The 26,500-nt window shown below is 45.2% G+C and overlaps 2 protein-coding genes across 8 annotated transcripts in view; one reads left to right on the plus strand and one right to left on the minus strand.

The window, feature by feature from the left end:
* FER1L5 (fer-1 like family member 5) overlaps positions 1-3,554 on the minus strand; it is a 55,189-nt gene extending 51,635 nt beyond the window's left edge. The window contains exons 1-4 of the mRNA XM_061156132.1: positions 3,470-3,554; positions 2,369-2,421; positions 1,696-1,787; positions 914-1,022 (exon numbers count right to left, since the gene is read on the minus strand). Coding sequence (XP_061012115.1) covers positions 914-1,022; positions 1,696-1,787; positions 2,369-2,421; positions 3,470-3,554 — 339 coding nt within the window. The remainder of the gene's footprint in view (positions 1-913; positions 1,023-1,695; positions 1,788-2,368; positions 2,422-3,469) is intronic.
* Positions 3,555-8,817: 5,263 nt separating this feature from the next.
* The window catches only part of KANSL3 (KAT8 regulatory NSL complex subunit 3), a 70,979-nt gene continuing 53,296 nt past the window's right edge, over positions 8,818-26,500 (plus strand). For 2 of the 7 annotated variants that reach the window (XR_009694867.1, XM_061156008.1), the window contains exons 1-5: positions 9,153-9,518; positions 9,909-10,173; positions 15,018-15,188; positions 23,552-23,642; positions 23,794-23,979. Coding sequence is in view for 6 of the 7 variants with exons in the window: in XM_061156008.1 (XP_061011991.1) it covers positions 9,959-10,173; positions 15,018-15,188; positions 23,552-23,642; positions 23,794-23,979 (663 nt within the window). In the remaining variant the exon portion in view is untranslated. Of the gene's footprint in view, positions 8,895-9,147; positions 9,519-9,908; positions 10,174-15,017; positions 15,189-23,551; positions 23,643-23,793; positions 23,980-26,500 lie in introns of those variants that run through there. The other 5 variants (XM_061156006.1, XM_061156005.1, XM_061156010.1 and 2 more) reach the window with 5 other exon arrangements.

The raw sequence follows: 26,500 nt of genomic DNA on the forward strand, positions 1-26,500 counted from the left end.
TTCCCACTTTTAGCTCAGGGCCAAGGGGAGAAAGCCAAATATATACCCCTAAGCAGTCACATAGGGCACTCAGCGTCTAGCTGGTCCACTCACAGCTTCCCCCACATCAACAGCCTCCCGTCAGGACATACCTGAAGTCTTCCCCTTTTCTACCACAGAGTTTTATCACTCCTCTGCCTGCCTTTGCATCTCTGTCAAATCCAAGTGCTGGTGGCTGACTCCCTTGTTATATCTGTTGTTGTTGTTTAGTCGCTAAGTCATGTCCAACTCTTCTGTGACCCCATGGACTGTAATCCACCAGGCTCCTCTGTCCATGGGATTTCCCAGGCAAGAACACTGGAGTGGATTACCATTTCTTTCTCTAGGGGATCTTCCTGACCTAGGGATCGAACCTGTGTCTCCTCCATTGCGGGCAGATTCTTTACCACTGAGCAACCAGGGAAGCCCCTTGTTACACATTAATAGCGAGCTCTGAATAAATCACCTTTGCTCATTCTCATCTGGTTGGTCTTCATCGCCTTTCATTTTCTCTCAAGTGAAATCATTCATTCCCTCCTGACCTCAGTGAACTAGCTTTACAGACCCCAGTACACATGTGCTGGAGTGCTTGTCATGTGAGTGACAACAGATGTGGGCCTCATTCAAGTTTGTATCCCAGGCCTAGCACCATTGCTAACACCAGGAGACAATTGACTGAATACTGATCTCAACGGGTGTATGAAGGGTAGAGGGGTGAGTAGGTAGATGGAGAGTGTCGTGGAACCTGGGCAGATGATGACAAGTGTGATGGGTCCCCCAGGGTAGAAAATGTTCTCTGGGTTAAGCGGGACACTGAGACTCTGCTGCCGGGCATGGCCCAGCTTCATCAGCTGCCCCCCACTCCTTCAGCCACCCTCCCTGGGGCCCGACTCACGTCTGTGGGCATCATGGAATGGTTGAGCAGGGTCAGGTCATTCACAAAAAGGATCTTTCTTGGTTTTTTCACCAAGGGCTTGAGCAGTACTGTGGCCATGCCAATGAACCTAGGGAGACAGGGAGCAGGTGTGAGATCCTGAGCCACTGTCCCAGGCGTAGCTTTATCCAGGGATGTCTTTTCCCTCCTTGAGGCTGTGCTGTCCAGACAGAAGGAAGGATGCAGTGATGGGGAGCATCCACTAGAGGGCGCAGGACTCTCAACTCTCTGGGAATTGACCTGGGGGCTTCCTTGCCAGTGGACACCCTAGTTACTGGCTCTGCCATGCTGTGCTGAGCCCCTTTCCAGAAACTCTGCTCCCACCCTCCTCTGGAACAGGACCTGAGCCAAGGAACAGCTGATTGGACCAGGAGGTGGGCATCTGACCAAAACTGGGCCAATCAAATTCTCTGTCCTAGGAATTTTGACCTGGGATGCCGAAGCTCAGACTCAGTAGGGCACTAGAATGGGGCTGTGATGAGAAACCAGTGTTGGGCAGAAAGAAACAGGTTTGAGATCCTGTGTCTTCAAAAGAGACAGAACGCTCCTGAGTCCCTAGTTTCCTAATTCTGTTTGATCTATCTGTAATCCTAGCCTTGATACTTTTTTTTTTTTTTAGCTGTCTAGAGTGGGTTCTAGTCCTTGCATCTGAGTTAAGGCTTAGAGGCTGGAGACACAGTATCTACTGTAGATTTGGTCAGAGAATCAGGCTCCTCCTGCCCCTCTCTCTGGGGGAGCCTCACCTTTCCTTCTTCACTGAGCCCATGTCTCGAAGGGTGATTTGCAGGAAAGAGTCCTTCTGCAGGGGGTGGTTCCAGAGGTGCCAGATGAGCGTCTGGGGGAGCCACAGAGAGGTCAATATCTTCCCTCTACCCCGCCCCCTTCCCATCCTTCTAGGAAATGAGAAAAGATGCAGGTGAAGGTCTGACACTGTGTTTCTCTCGAACTGAGGACTCTCCCTCAAGTCCAGTTTCCCAAGAGGAGGCATTTGTTACCTTCACCCAGGAGCTGGGCACCCTACCTGAGCTCCTAGAGCTTAGCTGCAGTACTGGGGGCTTGTTAGTGGTTAAGCAGCTTGGGAATCAGGTGGTGGGACAAGGATGGGTGAGATGAGGGGGGATCCTGCAGAGGCAGCCCTGTCTCTGGGAACATCAGGATGGCTTGTTGGACAAGACGAGTCCATCCCAGGGTGAGGGAGGAAGGCCAAGAGCTCTGAGCAGCTGTGGTTGCTATGGCCCTGAGACCCCACACAGACTTCTCAGCATAGAGTCTGCTCACAGGGCAAGATGCTCCAGCCATGGCAAGGCTGATGAGGCCCCTGTCCTCTCTCTAGACTTCTGAGCACAGTCAGTCTGGACCCAGCCTGACTGCTGGGCTTGTCATCGTCTCATCTGGGCTTTCCCTGATGTGTTTTACCTCATTCCACATGGGGTGATTGCCTTCCACCTCACGAGTTGTCCTCTTGACATCTGAAAAGACACCAAGGGGCCAGCATATGGATAGGACATGTTTCAAAGTCTAGGTTCGAGTGAGCAAACAGAGGTCAGACTCTTTAAGAAAACATCCAATCTACATTGGCAGATGTGATGTGGCACTGATTCTAACTTTGGAGTTTTCTAAATTTCTCTCCTTTCGTTAAGAGTGACATCACCCCCATGTGACAGATAATGTTATGTGTTCATTTCATTTTCCTCCTGGGTACACAGTTCCCAGTCATCTCACACCAGGGTGGCGCCGGGTAACTCGTCCTGGCCAATGGAGTGTGGAGGCGATACTTAACTGCTGCCTGGATTGGCTCCCAAAGCTTCCCATGAGAGTCTCCATTCCCCTCCCCACTCCCGTGTCCACTCTCACCGTCTGCTAGCAGAGCAATGCCTGGTGACTCTGCAGCCACCAGCAACAAGCAGCTGGTCCCCAATCTGCTGTTTGGAGGAGTCATTCAGGATTGCTGCCTGATCTATACCATTGACGTTAGACTTGGTTGTAAGCAAGGGGTGAACTTCTGCTGTGTTAAGGCACCGGGATTTAAGGGTTCCATTGTTACCGTTGAGTAACAATCAACGGTAAAGTCAGTGTACCCTGAGACATCCTAAAACATCTCTAATGGGATAAAAGGTCTTTATCCACTACAGTTTGTCTTCTCCAGAAACATCCTTAACAAAGAACAGTCCATAGCCCTGCAAAGAACCTCTAAATTGGTAAATCTGAAATTCTTCCCAAGGAACGAATATGTGTGTGAGGGCACGGTAACCCACTCCAGTATTCTTGCCTGGAGAATACCATGGACAGAGGAGCTTGGTGGCCTACAGTTCATGGGGTTACAAAGAGCCATTCACCGGAAAAAAGGAAGGCGGAGGAGCCATAATGAGAACTCATAGCAATAAGGATGATAAATTTGAAAGATCCAGATGATGTCTACCTCATCTTCTGGTCACACGGCATCTTTTACACAGTAGGGCACCAATGGATCTAGTTTGCACTGGACACATGTTGCCTCTTGGGGGTCCTGGCTCTTACCTCTGAAGTACACGGACACGCAGGGTCTGGGTGGGGGGCTTAGGGGTGGGCTAATCTTGGCCGACTGCACGATAAGCCGCAGCATCTTCCCCACCTACTTCTCAATGTCCTTCTCAGGCGAAATTTCCTGCTTGGAGCACCTGGGTCCAGGGCTGCTCCTAGGGCTTATAGGGTGAGTAAGGTCTGTTGCTTAGCAACAGAGGTGATGTCACAAAGGTCGGTGGCTCTTGATTCTGGAGAGGAATGCAGAGAATGGAAAGAGGAATAAGTCATAGGGCATGATTAAGCCAGTGGCTTGAGGTGACCAGGGCTGTAGAAACAAAAGTTTGACTAAATTTCATTTCTCCTTCCCATTTTCTTTTCTCTCTCATTCTTACTGTCCTTCTAATTTCAAGATCAGGAAAAAGGGGAATATCTTGCTTTATACAAGCAAGATATCTGGACTGAATCATTGCCAAAGTCACACTGTTTCCATAAGAAAATAGAGAAGGGAAGTGAGTTGACAAAAGGAATAGGGAACTCAAAGATGATTTCAGTGGTGTTTCAGAAGTCCTTCCTAATGTGAAAGCAAACATTGAGGCCTCCCTTTTTCTAAACAGGACAGGAGCTTAAATAATGAGTCTCTCTTTAACCAAACTAGCTTACTCATTAACAAATTCCTATGCCAGCCAGCTGGGTTTGTAAGGTTAAAGAAAACTCTCTAAAGAAAAATCTCACTGACTATATAATCTTGTTGTGGTGTCTTGATTGCTCTCAAGGCCTCTCAGAATGAGAAAGGAGCAGGTCATTGCTTTTGTTGTCCCTAAGCTTTTTCTACTTTAACCTACATCTAACTACATCCAATAGTTAGCGTGAAAAAAATTTTTTTGTCAATTTATTTACTTGGCTGTGCCGGGTCTTAGTTGTGGCATGCGAACTTACTAAGACTTTTTTTTTTGTTTTTTGATGTGGACCATTTTGAAAGTCTTCATTGAATTTGTTTTATGTTTTGGTTTTTTGGCCACAGGTTATGTGGGATCTTAGTTTCCTGATCGGGGATGGAACCTGCACCCCTTGCATTGGGAGTGGGGAGTCTTAGCCACTGGACCCCCAGGGAAGTCCCATTAGCATAAAAATTAATGAATGTTTTTAAAATGTGTATTAGTTGATGAAACAATTTACCACTAAGCTTACTACACATTCTGAAACATGCATAGCATTCAAAGAACAACAACAATTTAAAAAAACCAAATTGGATGTGTGATTATGGTGCTAGGATTGTTTTTAGTCTTCCTTACAGTTTTTCTCGAAATCCAACAATGACACAATGCTTGTTGCTTTGTGAAAGATTTTCCAAACTAATCATGACACAAAAGGCAAACCCAGTAAAGGAAGAGGTTGATAGATTGGATCACATAAAATTTAAGATTCTTATATAGAAAAATATACCTTAAAAGGCAAATATCAAGGTAGGGAACATGCAACAGTTCTTATAATTCAATAAGAAAAAGATGAATACTCCAGAGAGAAATGGGCAAAATTTAGATTAGAGGATTGCCCAAACAGATGTTTAAAAAAAGATGCAAAAACAAATTCAACCTATTTACTAATCAAAGAAGTGCAATGAGATACTGTTTGTCATTTTGCCAAATTGGACTCAGAAGCCCCCAAAACAAGAAAAATGCAAAAAAAAATTCAAGCTCATTAATAAGCAAAGAAATACAATAAGATACCATTTATCACCTCCCCGATCGGCAAAGAATGAAAAAAAAATGATTAACTTGGTGTGCTGACGAAGGAAGAAGGGGCAGAGAAAACATACCAGTTCATACACGGTGCTGATCAGACATAAAGAGAAAAAAACAGCAGAATGCTGAAGCAAAATAAGTGCCAGGGCAAGAGAATTAAGGGTGGTGAAAGATGAACCAAAGGCTGCTCTTTTTCCATCATCCTAATAATATTAACCTCTATATCTCTAAATAGTATATTTAAATAACATCTCTTGAATTTTTCACTTTAAGAGATTATCTACCTTCAATCTTTCCCAGCATCAGGGTCTTTTACATCATCTTTCACTCCTTTCCCATCTCCCAGCTTCTCTCTCCTAAACTTTCCAACTCACCACTTTTAGACAGTATCTACCCTGGAGGAGGGCATGGCAACCCACTCCAGTATTCTTGCCTGGAGAATTCCATAACCAGAGGAGCCTAGAGGGCTAACATACAGTCCATGGGGTCACAAAGAGTCAGACACAACTGACTTGCCATGCAGGCACTGTTGTTTATCTGCAGATTTAACTTTTATGCAGAGTGCATCATGAGAAATGCTGGACTGGATGAAGAAGCACAAGCTGGAATCAAGATTGCCAGGGGAAATATCAATAACCTCGGATATGCAGATGACACCACCCTGAAGGCAGAAAGCAAAGAAGAACTGAAGAGCTTGATGAAAGTGAAAGAGGAGAGTGAAAATGTTGGCTTAAAACTCAACATTCAGAAAACTAAGATCATGGCATCCGGTCCCATCACTTCATGGCAAATAGATGGGGAAACAATGGGAACAGTGACAGACTTTATATTTTTGGGCTCCAAAATCACTGCAGATCACAGTGACTGCAGCCGTGAAATTAAAAGATGCTTGCTCCCTGGAAGAAAAGTTATGACCAACCTAGACAGCATATTAAAGAGCAGAGACATTACTTTGCCAACAAAGGTCTGTCTAGTCAAAGCTATGGTTTTTCCAGTAATCATGTATGGATGTGAAAGTTGGACTATAAAGAAAACTGAGCACTGAAGAATTGATGCTTTTGAACTGTGGTGTTGGAGAAGACTCTTGAGAGTCCCTTGGACAGCAAGGAGGTCCAACCAACCTATCCTAAAGGAAATCAGTCCTGAATATTCATTGGAAGGACTGATGCTGAAGCTGATAATCCAATACTTTGGCCACCTGATGTGAAGAACTGACTCATTTGAAAAGACCCTGATGCTGGGAAAGATTGAAGGCAGAGGAGAAGGGGATGACAGAGGATGAGATGGTTGGATGGCATCACGGACTCAACGGACATGAGCTTGAGTAAACTCCAGGAGTTGGTGATGGACAGGGAGGCCCGGCATGCTGCAGTCCATGGGGTCGCAAAGAGTCAGACACGACTGAGCGACTGAACTGAACTGAACTGTTGCTTATCACAAACGATGACAGGTTTAGCACACCTGCCTTTCCTGCAACCTGTTTTCATTCATATCTCATTTGGGGGCTAAATCTATACTGTATTTGGTATTTTCTTTTTATGATAATACATTTTTTTCAGTGGGCTTCCTAGGTGGTGCAGAGGTAAAGAATCTGCCTGCCAATGCAGGAGACTCAAGAGATGCGGGTTCAATCCCTGAGTGGGGAAGCTCCCCTGGAGGAGGGCATGGCAACTCACTCCAGTATTCTTGCTAGAGTATTCCATGGACAGAGGAACCTGGTGGGCTACAGTCCACGGGGTTGCAAAGAGATGGACACCACTGAAGCAACTAAGTACAACCACAAAGTCTAATCTCTGCCTTGAGGGCAGCACTGCCTCGCTTTAACTTCTTAAGGGTAGGGCCATCTTGACACATCTTTGCAGGGACCAGCAAGCAGCACTCCACAAATTATTTATTTTTAATAGTTTTTTTTTTTTTTAGAGCAGTTTTAGGCTCACAGCAACTTTTAATTTTTACATGTATTTTTATTGTGGCTGTTTCTCGAGTAAATTTCTTTTTCAAATTTTTTAAGTCTCGTTGCTTTACAGTATTGTGTTAGGTTCAGGCATGCAGCATAAGGAGCAAATTCCTAAAGAACACAACCTGGTAGGTAAGGGATGAGCTTTGCGGAGTGGAAAATAGGTTGCCCCGCCTCCCGGCCCTGGCCAGGCAATCTACAAAGCAACAGTGGGGGGCAGCGAGAATAGGGGCTGCAGGAGCCAGCCTCCTTCCTCACCCTCATTTTTCCTGCTGAAGATGCAAGAACCCATACTCCGAACTCTGTGCTGTCTGCAGGCGAGGCCTGCATGTGTTCTCAGTTCAGTTCAGTAGCTCAGTCATATCCGACTCTTTGCGACCCCAGGGACTGCAGCACGCCAGGCCTCCCTGTCCATCACCAACTCCTGGAGCTTACTGAAACGCATGTCCATTGAGTCGGTGATGCCATCCAACCATCTCATCCTCTGTCAGCCCCTTCTCCTCCTGATTCGCTAGTTGGATCTCCTTGCAGTCTAAGGGACTCTCAAGAGTCTTCTCCAACACCACAGTCCAAAAGCATCAATTCTTCAGTGCTCCGCCTCCTTTATAGTCCAACTCTCACCTCCATACATGTTTACTGCAAAAACGTAACTTTGATTAGATGGACCTTTGTTGGCAAAGTAATGTCTCTGCTCTTTAATATGCTGTCTAGGTTGGACACAACTTTTCTTCCAAGGAGCAAGCGTCTTTTAATTTCATGGCTGCAGTCACCACCTGCAGTGATTTTGGAACCCAAGAAAATAAAGTCTGTCACTGTTTCCATTGTTTCCCCATCCATTTGCCACGACGTGATGGGACCAGATGCCATGATCTTAGTTTTCTGAATGTTGAGTTTTAAGCCAACATTTTCACTCTCCTCTTTCACTTTCATCAAGAGGTTCTTTAGTTCTTCTTCGCTTTCTGCTGCATATCTGAGGTTATTGATATTTCTCCCGGAAGTCTTGATTTCAGCTTGTGCTTCATCCAGCCCGGCATTTTGCATGATGTACTCTGCATATAAGTTAAACAAGTAGGGTGGCAACATACAGCCTTGACGTACTCCTTTCCTGATTTGGAACCAGTCTGTTGTTCCATGTCCAGTTCTAACTGTTGCTTCTTGACCTGAATACACATTTCTCAGAAGGGAGGTAAGGTGGTCTGGTATTCCCATCTTTTGAAGAATTTTCCAGTTTGTTGTGATCCACGGTCAAAGGCTTTGGCTAGTCAATAAAGCAGAGGTAGAGGTTCCCTGGAGAAGGCAATGGCACCCCACTCCAGTACTCTCTCCTGGAAAATCCCATGGCCGGCGGAGCCTCGTAGGCTCCGCGGTCCACGGGGTCACGAAGAGTCGGACACGACTGAGCGACTTCACTCTCACTTTTCACTTTGTCCTGCATTGGAGAAGGAAGTGGCAACCCACTCCAGTGTTCTTGCCTGGAGAATCCCAGGGACGGGGGAGCCTGGTGGGCTGCCGTCTATGGGGTCGCGCAGAGTCAGACACGACTGTAGCGACTTAGCAGCAGCAGCAGAGGTTCCCTTGCAGCAGCATCGTTTCCGGGTTTTGCGGCTCACCGCCCCTCCCTTCCCAGCTGGAATCCACTTCCGTGTTTTGCTGCGTGCCCGGGGCGCCAGGGCGGGGAAGCGGTAACGCGCACGCGCACAGGGATCCGGCCCGGGCCGAGCGCGCGGCCGGACGATTGCGGGTGAGGGAGAGTCGGTCCTGGCCGGGATGGCGGGCCTGAGGGGTCGTGGTCCGGGTCGGAGCGGGCAGGGGGACTCGGCCAGGATCTCCCGGCTCCCGGGGCATGCGGGGGCCGGGCGCTAGAGCCCGGGTCCTGGCGGTCTGGGTCGGACGATCGTGTAGGGCCGGGGGCGGGCTCGGGCCGCCGTGACGCGGGCACTCAGCCCGGCCGGGGCGGGCGGGAGGCGGGTGCGAGGCGGCTCCTCCTCGCCGCGAACTCTCGGTGACCTTGGCCAAGTCACTCCATCGCCTTGAGCCGGCGCCTGTGTCTGTGAAGTGCGAATTACGAGCCCTGCCTGCCTGCTAGAGCGGTTTTGAGGCGCGGGGGCAGGACCCCCGAGGGTACCTGGGGTGGGGACCACCTGGGCCTTGGGTGAGGGAGAGGGGCCTTCCCGGCGTAGCATTTTGTTACAGACTTTGGGGAAGACCGCTCATCTGTAGATTTTTAAAACTCCAGAGCATTATGAAGTAGTTAAAAAACTTTTGCTTAACACAAAGGAGAGACGTCAGGGCTTCCCCGAGGCCCACGTTGCGCAACTGTTTCAGCAACGCTCACGCTCCGGCCGGAGACGGCTCCATGAGAATGGTTCGCAGCCGTCGAGACCCTTAACTGTGGAATTAGTACTATTTGTGATTCCTCTTGTTTGCCAAAACCCGTTGCTCCCACCTGGGAAATTGTGGCGCTGGCCAAGCCAGTCTAGTATCTGTCCACGTGAGGCAGTCCCCCAGCTTCCCAATGGACCGAATTGTAGAGACTGAGGATGGAGGGGGCGCCATAGCCGTTTTGGGTGGTGGAGTGGGATCTCAGGAACCCTCCCGACGCGGGCAAGGGTCTGCAGTGTGACAGATGTGTAATTATATAATACTCAACTGCCAGTGGTAGAAGGTCACTAAAATAAGAAGCCTATTAAGATGTCCTAGGTTGGAAGAAATTCAGAGCGTTTGAATTGACTTGAACTGAAACTTTTCACCGCAGGTGACTAGCATGCAGATAACCATTCTCTGACCTGCTGCCCCTCTTCTGACATGGCCCACCGCGGTGGGGAGAGGGACTTCCAGACTTCAGCGCGGCGCATGGGCACCTCTTTGCTGTTCCAGCTCTCGGTGCATGAGCGGGAGCTGGACCTGGTGTTTCTGGATCACAGCTATGCTAAGCCGTGGAGTGCCCACCCCGATGCCAGCAGTGCCCGCCCCACCCGCATGCTCTTTGTTACTCCGCGGAGACAGCATGAAAGTACCATGTGAGTTTGGCCTTCTCTCCTATGGGCTGCGGTCACCCTAACTGGGCAGTAATCAGCTGGGGATTAGAGTGGATTATTGTGGGAGATTAGGGGTGGGGTGGGGCATGGATGTTTAATTCAGCATCCTTCTTGACCATCCTGAGGATGTCAGGCCTCTTGGTGAACATCTGGATTCAAGACATCTAATGAGTTAGGAAGGCAGGATATCCAAAGGAAAGCAAACAGCTGATTGCATTTAGGATAAGAGGACTTGTGTGGAAAGAGGAATTGAAGAGGATTATTTAAACGGAAGAAAAAGATGGAAGAGTTGACTTTTAAAAATTGTCACATAGGATTAGACTCATTCCTAAAATAGCCCAGTGTTCTGGCTCCAACACTGGCAAGTAACCTTTTTATGGGAATTTGATTTGTTTTTCCTCCATTCACCTGCAACGCTTAGGAGCACATGCGCACCACTTTTCTTTCCCCCTTAACTTGTTATAGAACTGTCACCATGGGTTGATCTTAACCCTTCTTAGATCTGGTTATATTTTCAGCCCACCTACATAATAGGGTCAGAAATTTTTTCATAAACTTACCATGTAGTGTGTGATACAGTTACATTTGGTCTATGCAAACTTGTTTAGCAATTCTTTTGAGCTTTAAGGCATTCTGATTACCTTGGAACACAAGGTGTTTCAAGATTTACTGGTATATTCTATTTTGATGATAAAATCATACCCCTAATAATTTTATAAACTTTTTTTGGGAGGAGTTGTTTTTGTTTGTCTCAATCTGACCTGATGTTTAATCTCTCTAGCACAGGTTTTAGGTTTGCTGGAAAACAGAGATCTTGTGCTTTGCTTCTTTTGATCCCCCAGTGAGCCCTAATGAGCTAGAAGTGCCACGACCTGTGTTTGTTTAACACATGTAGAGTAGTGGTTTTTATTTCACTTCCCAGCGAGTGCCTCATTTTGTTGGCCTGTTTTGGATGTACAGGTCACAGGATCTGTGATTTTAGAGAATAATTGAGCATAATCCTGATGCTTCTCATCAAGGGCATCACTGAAGAGCTCTTTTAAATAGAATTGCAAGTCTCTCTCTTAGTTATGTAATAGCTTCTTGTAAACATTGAAACTCCTGTATTTAAATCTCATGATTATTTTCTTAAAGTGAAATTTTGTGGACTTGGTCATTTCAATACTCAGAAAATTACTTCCTCTTATAGACTGGCTCCATATATGGGCCCTGTAAGTGGGAGTTTGGCATATTTTAGGAGCTGTTTTTAGGCCACTGGATCTGGAAGGTGGTTGCAGTGGGGGCGTAAGTGGGAGCTAGGGGAGAAGCTGGCAGTGGCGACCTCATGTAGGAATTTGATTCTCAGAGTTGGTGAGAAGTCATTGAAGGATTTTAAGCTAGAGATTGAATTTATATTTAAAAAGATCACTTTGAATTTTTGTTGAATACATGATAGTGCTGAAGTGGAATAGATAAGGCCTGGCTCGGAGACCATTGCAGAGTGGTCAGGGTCGGAGATCATGAGCCTTGATGGGACAGGCATATTACAAGTGGGGAAAGAGGGATGGCCTTGAGGTGTATTTCTTGGGTAGATCCAACATGACCTGCTGTGGTGAGTTGACAAGAGTGACCAGGATTAAGGGGAAAAGAAGGGAGGATGACTCTCATGTTTCTGGCTCAGTAATGCCATTAGTTGGGAGGGACCCCAGAAAGATAGGGTTGGAGTTGTGACATCAGAACTTCTTTTTCAGGCATCCAAGTCTAAGTACCTTGCCCAAAGTCTGGTCCACAAAAGATAATCAGCTCTTTCACCCACCACCAAATCCAGCTGCACATTATTTCACTTCATTTTATAATGATGTAATTATTCTAGCCATTGGGAATGTATACAGTAGCATCATTGAGGTCAAAAAGTTAAAGTGACATTTGCTAGATAGCCAGTAGACCAGTGTGATTGACACCATATTTTGGGTGCATCACATATTGCAGTGAAAAACACAGCACTAGGATCTCATTAACATTTTATTTATTTTTTTCATTAATGTTTTAAAATACGAAAGATTTTTCAGGTATCCACTTGTGTTTGTTTCTGTTGTGGGCTCCTTACAGAGTGAGTAAGCTAAGGTGTCTGTCTGCGTTCCCAGCGATCTGTCTTAGACAATCATGGGCTTTTACAGCATGTCATTAGCTATTGGTTGAGTTGGTAAGGAAAGGAAAATTTGTATGAATAATTTAGAACTTTAGACCAACATTGCCTGACAGACTCTGTAGTAACAGAAGTGTTCTGTACCTGCTTCATCTAATATGGTAGCCTTAGGCAGACATTTCTTTTTTTTTTTCTTGGAGAGAAAAGAAAGAAATGCAAAAAGGCAAAATGGTTGTCTGAGGAGGCCTTACAAGTAGCTGTGAAAAGAAGAGAAGCCAAAGGCAAAGGAGAAAAGGAAAGATACACCCATTTGAATGCAGAGTTCCAAAGAATAGCAAGGAGAGATAAGAAAGCCTTCCTCAGGGATCAATGCTAAGAAATAGAGGAAAACAATAGAATGGGAAAAGACTGGAAATCTCTTCAAGAAAATTAGAAATACCAAGGAAACATTTCATGCAAAGATGGGCACAATAAAGGACAGAAATGATATGGACCTAACAGAAGCAGAAGATATTAAGAACAAGTGGCAAGAATACACAGAAGAACTGTACAAAAAAGATCTTCACGACCCAGATAATCACGATGGCGTGATCACTCACCTAGAGCCAGACATCCTGGAGTGCGAAGTCAAGTGGGCCTTACCAAGCATCACTACGAACAAAGCTAGTGGAGGTGATGGAATTTCAGTTGAGCTATTTCAAATCCTAAAAGATGATGCCTTGAAAGTGCTGCACTCAATATGCCAGCAAATTTGGAAAACTCAGCAGTGGCCACAGGACTGGAAAAGGTCAGTTTTCATTCCAATCCCGAAGAAAGGCAATGCCAAAGAATGCTCAAACTACCACACAGTTGCACTCATCTCACACACTAGCAAAGTAATGCTCAAAATTCTCCAAGCCAGGCTTCAACAGTACATGAACTGTGAACTTCCACATGTTCAAGCTGCATTCAGAAAAGACAGAGGAACCAGAGATCAAATTGCCAGCATCCGTTGGATCATCGAAAAAGCAAGAGAGTTTCAGAGAAACATATACTGCTGCTTTATTGACTATACCAAAGCCTTTGACTGTGTGGATCACAACAAACTGTGGAAAATTCTTAAAGAGATGGGAATACCAGACCACCTGATCTGCCTCCTGAGAAACCTGTATGCAGGTCAAGAAGCAACAGTTAGAACTGGACATGGAACAACAGACTGGTTCCAAATTGGGAAAGGAGTATGTCAAGGCTTTATATTGTCACCCTGCTTATTTAACTTATATGCAGAGTACATCATGAGAAACGCTGGGCTGGAAGAAGCACAAGCTGGAATCAAGATTGCCAGGAGAAATATCAATAACCTCAGATATGCAGATGACACCACTCTTATGGCAGAAAGCGAAGAAGAACTAAAGAGCCTCTTGGAAGTGAAAGAAGAGAGTGAAATGTTGGCTTAAAACTCAACATTCAGAAAACTAAGATCATGGCATCCGGTCCCATCACTTCATGGCAAATAGATGGGGAAACAATGGAAACAGTGACAGACTTTCTTTTCTTGGGCTCCAAAATCACTGCAGATCACAGTGACTGCAGCCATGAAATTAAAAGATGCTTGCTCCTTGGAAGAAAAGTTATGACCAACCTAGACAGCATATTAAAAAGCAGAGACATTACTTTGCCAACAAAGGTCTGTCTAATCAAAGCTATGGTTTTTCCAGTAATCATGTATGGATGTGAAAGTTGGACTATAAAGAAAGCTGAGCACCGAATAATTGATGCTTTTGAACTGTGGTGTTGGAAAAGAGTCTTCAGATACCCTTGGACTGCAAGAAGATCCAACTAGTCAATCCTAAAGGAAATCAGTTCTGAATATTCACTGGAGGGACTGATGCTGAAGCTGAAGCTCCATTACTTTGGCCATCTGATGCAAAGAGCTGACTCATTTGAAAAGACCCTGATGCTGGGAAAGATTGAAGGCGGGAGGAGAAGGGGATGACAGAGGATGAGATGGTTGGATGGCATCACCGACTCAGTGGACATTAGTTTGAGTCAACTCCGGGAGTTGGTGATGGACAGGGAGGCCTGGTGTGCTACAGTCCATGGGGTCGCAAAGAGTCGGACACGACTGAGCAACTGAACTGAACTGAACTGAGGCAGACATGTCTCTTGAGCTCTTGAAATATGGCTTGTGTGACTGAGGAAATGAATTTTTTATTTTATTTAATTGTTATTAAGTTAAATATTTGCATGTGGCTTATAGCTACGGTATTGAAAAGCACCTTTAGGCAATCAACTATATGCTTATGGAATATACTTGTCTTTTTAAAAAATAGCTCTTTGTCAGTTTTACATAAGCTCACTTAAAATGACTTTGTCTTTCCCTTTCATATACCAGTATGTCACAGAGATCTAGATACGTGTGGGAAAGGTAACTTTAGATCCTAATTTTCTGTGGACATAGTGTGCTTACGCATATTTTAAAGCTGATTAAGGACTTCCTGGGCAGTCCAGTGGTTAAGATTCTGCCCTCACCAGTGCAGGGGCCACAAGTTCGATCCCTGGTCAGGGAGTTAAGATCCCACAATCTGCATGGTGGAGCCAGAAAAAATAAATAAATAAAAAGCTGATTATGTTAAAGAGACATATTTGGCAATGGTACAATCATTAAATACTTAGGTTGTGTGAAATATGTGTGGCTGGTTCTATTTCCTCACTTTTACAGTGAATCAGATGTCCCAATAGACGTGGAGACAGTCATATCCACCCCTGTGCCACTCTACGACAATCAGAAGGCACGAAGTGTGATGAATGAGTGTGAACGGCATGTCATCTTCGCAAGGACTGATGCAGATGCCCCTCCCCCGCCTGAGGACTGGGAGGAGCATGTCAACAGGTAGGTTGCTTCTGAGAGGACTGGGCACTCACTACAGGGTTCATGGTCAGTGCATTGTAAATATCTTGTATCGTTGTCATTGAAACATATTTTTAGGAGTTTATTTCATTTGCAGCCATAGGAATCAGAATGTTCTCCTGTCTTTGTAACTCTCAGCTCATTCTGCAGTGGGCTCCCTGGGAGGAGAGCTTGTGTCTCAGCCATCTTTGCATCCCTGACACCTCGGACATTGCCTGGCACATAGTAGGCAAGTAGTAAGTGTTAACTGAATGTATAAATGAGTCAAATTTGATAGGTGTGACTTGCTCTGTAGTGTATATAGTACACGTTATGATACGGGGGTTAGCCAGACTACCAAAAAAGATTAAATGTCCACTTGTATGATACTTATAGTGTCTATAACTAGAGTAGTGAAAATATTTTGGAGTCGTATGAAAGGCTAATAGATGTTTGACTTGAGTGACTTTTAAAGATAGATTTGTAGTCTGTGGTTTTGGGGGAGCACCTCAGCCTGTTTTCATGAGTTTGCTGGCTAGTTTTGCTCTCTTATATCCTACTGACCCTGGGGACTCAACATTCCTCTTTAGGTCATTCGTTGTTGTTTGTTTGGCAAACATTTGTTTATCTTGTATTTGTTGCATAAAACTTTATGAAAGTAAAATTTACATAGCATACAATTCACTTATATAATATGTACAACCAGTGATTTTTAGTATATTCATCACTGCAGTCAATTTGATGAACGTTTTCCTTACCCTCAAAAGAAACTCCTTACCCGTTAATGGTCACTTCCCATTTCCTCCCAACCCCTGGCAACCACAGTCTACTTTCTGTCTCTCTAAACTTACCTTTTCGAAACATTTTATAGAATCATACAGAACATGGTCTTCTGTGACTGGATTCTTTCACATAGCGTAATGTCTTCAGGACTCATCCATGTTGAAGCATGTGTGAGTGGTTCATTCCTTTTTAATGCTGAATAATATTCCACAGTACGGAAGTGCCACATTTTGTTTATCCATTCATCTGTCGATGGATATTTGGGTTGCTAATGGTTTTTTGGCTACTGTATATGAGTAATGTCACTATGAATATTCATTTACTTGTTTTTGTATGGATATACATTTTCATTTTTCTTGAATATATACCTAAGAGTGGAATTGCTGTGTCATATGATAACTTGTGAGAAATCTTCAGGTTCTTCTCCCAAAGGACTGCATCATTTTGCATTCCCACCAGCAGCGTATGAGGGTTCCAGTTTCTCCACATCTTTGCCAACATTTGTTTTTCATCTGTCTTTCTTATTATGACCGTTCTAGCAAGTGTGAAATGACATCTCATTGTGGTTTTAATTTACATTTCCCTCGTGGCTCTCTCTATATGTATTTATCTTCTAAGGGAAGGTTAAGGTCTTTACATCAGGAGTTGGAAAGTAGTAAACGTGCCATAATGTTAGAGGGCGCTTACTTTATGATAATAGAGGAAAAAGAAGTAATTTGGTAGGAAGAAGGGCAGGAAAGTTCCAGGCTCGTTGGAATGGTTCATGAGTTTGGTTGGAAGCAGGGAATGACATTGAGATGGTGTGCCTGTGTGATCAGGTGGTGGCTGGTGAGGGTGGAGCAGTTCTGCACCCTGGTTGAAGATCTTGTGGAGAAGTTCTTCGGGGTCTTGAATTGGAATTAGTCTTGTGCCCTAAGAAGGGGAAATGCTCTCTAGAGCTTCAGATAAAGAGGAACATTGCTGTGAATGAAGGTCGACTACTAGAATATTGCCAGGGTCAGAGCTCAGCAAAATTGTTTATCACCATTGTCACAGTTAATAACTGACAATACTGACAGTGGTGGTAACAAAGTAGAACTCAGGTTTGTCGCGTGCCCTCTAGGTGCCAGGTGTCGTACCGAGCGCCTCACACGCGTTGTCTCTCTTAAACCTCCCAGCTCCCCTGGGCGCATGCCTTCTGTGTCTGCTCGAGGGGTGAAGAGACTGAGCCCCGGCAGGGGAGGGGCCGCTAGGAGGTGGTGGAGCGGGTTGTCAGAGCGTGCAGTCTGACTGGGGCCCGTGCTGGCCCCTGCTGTGCCCTTTTTCTAAGGGCAGTGAAGAGAGACCAGTGATGGCCAGACAGGGTGGCTTCATGCAGATATGTGTCCTCGTGGTGTTATTGCTTGCCTTGTCCTCAGTCTGCAGTTTCAGAAGCTGCGTAGGAGAATTGCATGAATTGTTCTATCAGTTCACCCTTGGTCTGGACAAAGGGTTTTGGGCGCGCTCGTCACGCTTACCAAAGTCATCAGAGACTTAATAATACGTAGGAATGCCAGTTTCTTAATTTATAAGGAGAGATCCAGCTGCACGGCAGATGAGATACTGGGGCAGCCTAGCCCAGAGCCTTGATGCTCGATAGGAGAGTCTGGGAAGCTGTTCTCTTCCAGAGGTGGCTGGCTGGTAGACCGTCTGCGCAGGAGGTGCCCTCCTTCAGCAGGGTAGCTGGGTGACAGTAGGCCAACAGTAGGCTGGGCACACCTTCACCTGCCCAGTCCTGGAGAAAAATACTCACAGGTTCTACTCTTTGGCTCCTCTTTCTCCATGTGGACCTCCACACCTGTGTTAAGCCATTGCCACAGATTGGTATGATTAATTAGCGCTCAGTTTATCTCAGATTATGTGCTTTTTAGTGTCTGATGAGATTTTGGAGGTGTCCTTCTCTCATTAGCAACAGGCTTACATCTTCAGGTACATCACTGTTGCACACAGCTAATTTCATTATTTGATGATACTTAACTGGCTTCAGTCTGAGAGGTCACCATTTTTATGACCTCGTCCGCAAATTCTGGATCTGTAGACTGTTTGGAGGTTGTAGTTAGTTCTCTCTGCTCTGATTATTATCATCTGTTGCCATTCTTTCACTTGATTTTATTGTTAAATTGCTGCTTCTTTTCTTCCATGTATAAAATAATGTAAAATTATAGTTTGCTACATCAAGAACTCATATAGGACAGCTCCCTAGAAATGTATTTTTCCTCAGAGAGATGACTGATCTATCAGGGAGTCAGAAACTTACTTTTCTTTTTTAGTGCCCCATTTTGCCCTCCTGAATTATTTCAGTAGCAGATAGCTTCAGATCACTTCTTTTTTTTGGCTGAGCCACACAACTTCAGGATCTTAGTTCCCTAACCAGGGATCAAGCTCATGCCCCCTGCACTGGGAACATGCAGTCCTAACTACTGGACCACCAGGAGGTCCCCAGATAACTTGCTGTGTTTAGAAAACGCACCCCCCCACCCCAGCTGAATCTGGGTTTCTCTAGTAATGCCTGATTTTCCATGAAGCATGATTTTAAATATCCCTCTCTTCTTGATTTAATTGTCTAGATCAGGGGTTGGCAAACTATGGCCTGTGTGCCAAATCCAGCCCATTGCTTGTTTTTCTATGATCCATGAGCTAAGAATGGATTTTACATTTTTGAGTGGTTGAAAAAAAATCAAAAGAAGACACAAGGAATTCAAAATTCAGGGTACATAAATACAGTGTTATTAGAACACAGTCATGCCCACTCATTTAGGTATTGTCTGTGGCTGCTTTGCACTACAATTGTGGAGTGAAATTGTTGTGACGGAAACTCTAAAATATTTAATATCCAGTCCATTATATAGAAAAAGTCTGCTGACCCCTGGTCTAGATTATGTTTTTGTGTCTGCATGCCAAAATCGTGTGACTTGATGAACTTTTGAAAATGATATATATTTGCAGGTATGGTGATGTTTCCCAAAGAAGTTGGACCAGCTTTTTTTCCCCAGATGTTTGTCAGATACCTATTTAGATGCACAGCTTTTCAGAGACATGTAACAAAATACTCCTGACATGGTACTTCAGGACCTTGCTCAAATGGATTCTAGGACATTGCCAGCATTTCAGTAAAAGCGTCTAGTGTCCTACAGCAGATTGTCTTATCTTAGAAATCAGAACCTCTGAATTCAATTAAAAGATATTCTCCTTTTCTGAATTTGCTCTAATTGTATCTCTCAGTATTGTATGTATAATATCTATGTGTTAATCTCGGACGGATGTTTGAAATTTCTATTCAAGACCTTTGAGTTGTTTATTTTCCCTCCCTCTTGCTCCGTCATTCCTTTTCCTTTCTCGTGGTGTTTAAGCAAAGAATTTTATGATCTGAAAAAGTAAGTGTGACCTTTTTCTTCTCTCTGATGTTCTTTGTTTCTCTCTGCTTGACTTCTGGTTAAAGAGAAAAAATCCCTTTAGACATTTTAATATTGAATTAGTGTCAGAGAAGGAATTATCTTTGAAAATACCAGACTCTTCTAGGACTGGTGTGACTTTTTGGCTGCTTTGGATAAGAGAAGCCAGAAGTCAGAATGTCATTCGGTTTCAGTGGGAGTGTGGAGAACATAAAATGGTCTGATCTCATCTAAGCAATGGAGAGAAGACATTTTTGTACTCATGAAAATTGAATAGGTTTAGATGGGGGAGTGTATTGACTCACCACAGTTCCCATCAGCTGTTTGACTGTTTAGACTTGTATCTAAAATTCTGTCTCCTGTTTTTAAATTTTTCCTTAATTATATCTTTTACATACTCTTAATCTTCGGTTAGATCATTTTTTTCTGCCCATTTAATTTTCTAGCCTCCCATGAAGCTCACAAAATACAGAGAATATGTTTCAGTTCTTGGAATCACTTTGTTATATATCCAGCAACAATCCTAAGAAGTTTTTCTGGGGGTTTTAGACTCATTGTGGTTTTTCAATTTAATTTCAGCTGTCAGTGGTGTATGGTGGTAATTTCTAAATAGCTTTCTAGTCCCCCTCCCATTTTGTTCACATCATTTTCCTTGCTCCCATCATTTTGGGTTTCAGAATAAATACAGGGTAAGAAAAACAAATAGAGAAAACATTCTGTTGTATGATAAAGAAGAAGATAATTTTGGAAATGCTGTCGGTACCTCATAAGTAAAAATTATATACACCTCATTCTCTGTCCTTGGGATTAGGGTTTGCAACCTGATTGATAGGCTTTGAGAAAGCTCAAGAGATCTTTGAACATAAAGAAATTGTATTCGTTGTTTAACCTGTTTGATTATCACTGAGCATTATTGCTGGGGTTAAGCGCTCAGTTGCTCTATCTTGTCTGACTCTTTTGTGACCCCATGGACTGTAGGTCACATAGCCAGGCTGCTATGTCCATGGGATTTTTCAGGCAAGAATACTGGAGTGGGTTGCCATTTGCACCTCCAGGGGCTGGGAGTAAGGCTGCAGTGTAATACCGCTTTCAAGATTTTGCAGGTTCTTTATACATAATATTTGCACAGAACTGGAAATTCTAAAATTTTAACACAGATCTTTCATTTCCACTTCAAGAGATTTATCCTGCAGAGAGATTTGCATGACCCTGTGAAGATGCAGAGAGATGTGTATATGAGTGTACTGGGGAGAGGTGGGGTTGTCACTGTGACTGTTTATAATAGTAATAAAAGGGACAGAACCTCAATGCCCACCAGTAGGGTAGAACCAGCCACTAAAAGCAAGGAAGTTTATTAATAAGGAAATATCCATGTATCTCCAGAGAGCTTTTTATAACTGCTTATGGACATCTTTGTCTCCTCCCACCACCCCCAAAACCCAAGCCCACCAGAGAATCACTATACATATACATACATAAGAGAAGTGCTACTATACTATACTACACTATACTATACATAAAAGAAGGGCTACTCGTGTTAGTGTGGAGTACCTTTAAATAACGTAAAGGAAGATCAGATTATGAACCAGTGGGCTGGTGATGCTAGTTCACACAAGCCCTCCTGGTCCCAAGGTATCCTGAGCCCCAGCCTTGAGTAAAAGCTTCTACTCCCCCATCTTCCACACCCACAATCTCCCTGAATATCAACCACAACAAAAACTGACTAGATCCTGATGAAGTAGCAGAAGTTAAGCCAGGAGAGCTATGGGAAAATAAGGAAAAGGACAATTCCAAGAAACCTGAGATGGCTGCTGGTACCCCACAAGGGGTTTATAAAAGGATGAGAGGCTTTGGAGGTTAAGACGGGCTTTAGCTGTGGCAACAAAAGCTACTAAAGATAGAGGGCACTTCTAAAGAAAGAATTCTGTGATCATGGACTTGGGCTGCTGTCATAGAACTTTTACTCCCATCAGTAATCGTAGCTAGCCTGAGTTTTATAGATCATCTTGTCCATCTCTTTTGCAGTCAAGGAGACTAAAGGCACACAGCCAGCTCCTGGCTCATAGCTAGTGTTTTCCTGGATTTTGCGACTGTGGTAAGTTGTAAAACTGGAGACGTAACGTGGTAGTTGGAGATTGTATTTTACAGAAGGAAAGGAAGCTGGACTGTTATTTTCCTCCTTTCTGGAGGGTATTTACTCTTTTCAAGGATAGTGAAATGATGGTTGAAGTTGGAAGCAATGTTCTTGTGGCCCAGGCACCCTGATCTGGTGAAGGACTCTATTTACGGTTGCCCCCACGTGAGGTATCAGTGTCGCACTGCTTCTCAGGACCTGGGCACCTACTGCGGTAGGGAGTGCGAGGGTTTGGATTTGTTCTCTGCTATTCACAGGATTTAGAATGTAGTGTGCATACAGTTCCTCCATGTCTGTCTTCAGCAGATGTTCAAAGTCCCTGCTCTGTGTCAGACACTTTTAAAACAGACAAAAATCTTTGCCGTCTTGGCCTTTACATTCTAGCAGAGGGAGACAAACCAAACATTTAAATAAAACAGATAGAATGTGAGGTGGGGATAGGGAATCCCAAGGTGAGAGTCAGGTGTTGGCAGTTTTAAGTAGGGGTGAGTCGGGGGAACCCTCAGTAGAAGGTGACATCTGAGCAAGAACCTGGCCGTTGGAGAGGGAGCCATTGTTTCTGGTGGAGGGAGTGGGTGGCTAGGGCCTGGTCTGTGTGGTGGGAGCTCTCAGGGTGTGTGGGAAGATAAGGAAGGGGCAATGCGGAGAAGCATAGTAAGCTGGGGGCTGTCATGAGGCTGAGGTTGGAGAGCCAGGGGGGTCCACACAGCCCATGGCAAGGACTTTGACTTTCAGCTGACTGAAATGGGCTTGGCTCGCAGTTGTCATAAAGTCCTACTTACTTTATCCCAACTGATGTGGAGTGCTACCTTGATGTCATTCCAGGTTCTCCTTTGGGTCTGGCATCCACCTAAATTTTTTAAAATGAGATTTAATCACCAGTTTATTTTTATGGCAGGGAGAGTTGGTAAACAAATACTGAAACAAATTGGGCGTCTTCTGTTACCTTTTTCTTGGTATCTGTAGGAAGATTACTGGCCAGAGTTGGAGTCTCAGAGTAATTAAGGTTGTCAGGAGTGGGGTGGAGAGGGTAAAGCTTCAGTCAGCTCTACGCTGCTGTGCCGAGTATCGTGAGGTTGGGACGAGCAATAGGGTAGGTTTCTAATAGCAGGGAATTTATAGCTGAGTTGGAGGAAGAACCGTAAAGCCTTCCATAAGGAAGGTCAAAGTGTGTCAACCAGGGCCATACGCTGGATGTACAGAGTTAACTTATATGGAACAGTTGTTGTATGGCAGAAACTAACAATGTTGTAAAGCGGTTATCCTCCAATTAAAAATAAATTAGAAATACATAACCTATTTTAAAAATTAAAAAAAGTACATTTGTTAATTGTGTGATATACAGAAAAAATCATGGAGAAAGAAGGAAGGTTAATGAGGGGTGGATTAGGTAGGAGTGGGAGACCAGCCACTTCGTTTTGTTGTATCTTTGTCCCTAACACTGATGTAAGTAGGCCTCGCCTCTTAGTGTGAGGTTTTAGTGCACTAAATGCTTCCTCATCCTGTCTACCTTTTTTGAGTAACTTGTGAAATTCAGATACGTCTATGCAGTGCTGCCATGCTTTTGTTTTAGCTGCTGGGTAATTAATGAGCTTTGCTAGAACCACAAAGGCATAATTCCTGGTGGCCCAGCAGTAAAGAATCTGTCTGCCAATGCAGGAGACACAGGTTCAATCCCTAGGTTGGGAAGATCTCCTAGAGAAGGAAATGGCAGCCCACTCCAGTATTCCCAACTGGAAAATCCTATGGACAGAGGAACCTGACAGGCTACAGAGTTGGACACGACCCAGTGACTAAACAACAAACAGCAAAGCCCCACAAAGACTTATTGTGTGTGTATTAACACATATGCTGAGGTGCTTCACTGGCAAGATTGGGACCAGAATCTGGGTGTTGTGCTTTAGCTTAGTACTCAGCTACTTGGAGTTATACTGTTTCACAGTAGGAACAAAAATCATGACATAATCTTCTTTGCAGTGTACTGGCGTGGGGAGTGTCACCGGGGTTTGACTCTTAATTCCTCAGAGTGTCTCTTACAGGACTGGCTGGACCCTGGCCCAGAACAAGCTATTCAACAAGATCCTCAAAGCCCTGCAATCTGACCGGCTTGCCCGCTTGGCCAATGAAGGGGTAAGACTCCAGAAACCTGCCCCCGGCGGGCTTTCCCTCGCTCAGGCCTCTCTGACTGACTCATCTGTTGGGCAACCCCCCCCCCGCGTCCCCCCAACCCCAGTTGCTAACAAGGTGACCCTCAGACTGTTCCCTCTGCTTCCACCCTCAGGCTTGTAATGAGCCCGTGCTGCGTCGTGTTGCTGTGGACAAGTGTGCGAGGAGAGTGCGGCAGGCTCTGGCAAGTGTGAGCTGGGACACCAAGCTGATCCAGTGGCTGCACACCACCCTGGTGGAAACCCTGAGTCTGCCCATGCTGGCAGCCTACCTGGATGCTCTGCAGACGCTGAAAGGGAAGGTGAGGCTGTGATGGGCGTCTGCCCTGTCCTGGGGTAGCCGGCCTCTGCTGTGGATTCAGGAAGCGGGATTGGGCTGGGTCATTGCCTGGTGAGTCTGGAAGACGTGACTGAAGCTAATGTGCTTGCTATTGAAAACAGGAGACATGGTGTCATTTCACGTTTTCATTTGGCATAATGTCTTTAGCCCTCCTGTCTCTAGGATGAGGTGTGGCACCCCCAAACCAGAGAACATGTTTAGCCTCTACAGCCCTGCAACTTGTGGTTTGAGGTGAGGTGAGAAAGGAGAAGACAGATGAAGGGTTTACCGGGGAGGAGTGATGAGAGAGGAGGAAGACGCAGACTCCCGTGGAGCTGAGGGTGTGGGGTGGGGCAGGGGAGGTGCTGGGAGCAAGGAGCACAGGGGCCGACGCCTCGGTCTCTCCTCACTATGACAAGCCTTCGGTAGCAACACTCGGACTTTAATCATTCTTTAAAAAGCGTCGTTACATTTCCCCACTCTTTTACTTTGACAGTATTGCAGTCACACTGCTTTCCTTTATGACTGTAGTTTACTGTGGTTGTAGTTACTGCACTGGACTGTGTTCAGTGTGATGGAGTACTGGTTCTGGATGCAGACTGCCTGGCTGATCCTGTCATCACTAATTAGCTTTGTAATCTTGGGTTAACACCTCAGTTTCCTCATCTCTAAAAAATGGCTGATTATAATACCTGCCTCGGGCTTTTGTGATAATTTGTTAATCTGGATAGAATGCTTGGCACAAAGTTTGGCACATAGGAAACCCAGAGTAACTGTTAGTGATTTATAAGTGGTACCACTATATTTAGTGTGTTTTTTGCTCCAGCATGTCCTCAGATAACTTGGATTAATTCAGTTTTTTACTTTTGTGGGTTTTTTTCTCCTTTGCAAGCAGCTGGCCAGCAACTTTCCCCATCCGTATTCCCCAAATTTCCAGACTTACTGTTTACTATCTGTTTGTAAGTTGAAGGATGCTGAGTTTGTTTGAAAGCAAAAGAAGACTGGTTTAGCTTCTGGAAATAAAACTCAGGACTAGATGCATTGATGAAATGCATGGTAGGAGTTTGACATTAATTTGTACATTCTGCCTTTGGAAAGAGAATAGCACCAGTGAATCTACTCTAGGGGACCAGTGCAGTCGTGCCCAGAGTCCACTTCCCTGATTCTCTTTGTGTGCCCAGTGGGCCTTGGAGGTCTTTTTCCTCATAATGAAGTTGTCACTGCTTTCCAACTGAAGTTATTGTCTGGATGTTGCCAACAAATACGTGTTTTGTGTCTCCAGTGTGCCGGGTGTTGGGGTGAGCAAAACAAATTCTCCTCTGATGGAGCTGATTTTCTTGTGGAGAAAGAGACAAGTGAAAAGATGGCCCCAGACTTCCCCCCGTGCTGCTCCTCTGCAGTGGGCACCCTGGCTCACGTGTGAATAGGGGGCGGCAAGGGCACAGCGTGGATATGGAGCCAAGATGGCCCCTGCCAGAGGGCAGTGGTTTGTAGTCCAGCATTCTGCCTGTGGAAAGAGAAGAGCGTTGCTGAGTCTGCTCTGGGGGACTGCTCTGGGTGTAGCCGTGCCCAGAGTCCACTTCTCAGCTTTTCTTTGCATGCCCAGGATGCCTTGGAGGTCATTTCCCTCGATGAAGTTGGCACTGCTTTCCAACTGAAGTTATTGTGTGGGTGCTCCCAAGAGAATGAAGTAGTGTTCAGATTTATTGAGCATCACGGACCACTGGCGGCACTCCACAGGCGTTCCGGGTGCGTGCTGCTGCTAAGTCACCGTGTGGGGCAGCTGGGGTGGCAGAGGACGCTCACTCAGCAAGGGCCCAGACTGCAAGGCGCTCTTCTGTGCTCAGCGGTGTCTATCCTGTCAGGTTCTTGTCTTCCCATGACTGTTAGATTCACAACACATATTTAAGTTGTTCCCCACACTTCTAATGTACCTGCTGGATGCAGTTGTCAGTGAATGGGGTCACGCTCTAGGCCCGGTTACTTTCACCATCAGACCTGTTATAAAGGGAGCGGAGAAGCTATGGGCCCATCCTCTTCATTTTCTGCTGAGAGTGATCCTGTCCTGGAGAGAACAGGGATGCTTGGTCTGCCTAGCTTCATTCAGACAGAGGAGTCTTGAGTGTTCTGTATTTACAAAAAAGTGAGCTTCAAGGCTTTGTCATTTCAGAGGTGTACTCTACTATGTGTGTGTTCGTGTGTGCTCAGTCATGTCTGACTGCGATCCTGTGGGCTGTAGCCCGCCAGGCTCCTCTGTCCATGAGATTCTCCAGGCAAGAATACTGGAGTGGGCTGCCATTTCCTACTCCAGGAGATCTTCCTGACCCAGGGATTGAACCTGCATCTCTTGCAGTGGCAGGTGGGTTCTCTACCACTGAGCCACTGGGAAAACTGCCAGATAAAAGTTTTAAAATCTAGTATTCAGTCAGATCCTCTACCTCTAGGTGTTGAGTGGCTCACAGTGACAAAATATCAATTAGTTTTAAAGAAACACCCAGTTTAGG

The sequence above is a fragment of the Dama dama genome, chromosome 11 (assembly GCF_033118175.1).
Source record: "Dama dama isolate Ldn47 chromosome 11, ASM3311817v1, whole genome shotgun sequence".
Taxonomy (NCBI): domain Eukaryota; kingdom Metazoa; phylum Chordata; class Mammalia; order Artiodactyla; family Cervidae; genus Dama; species Dama dama.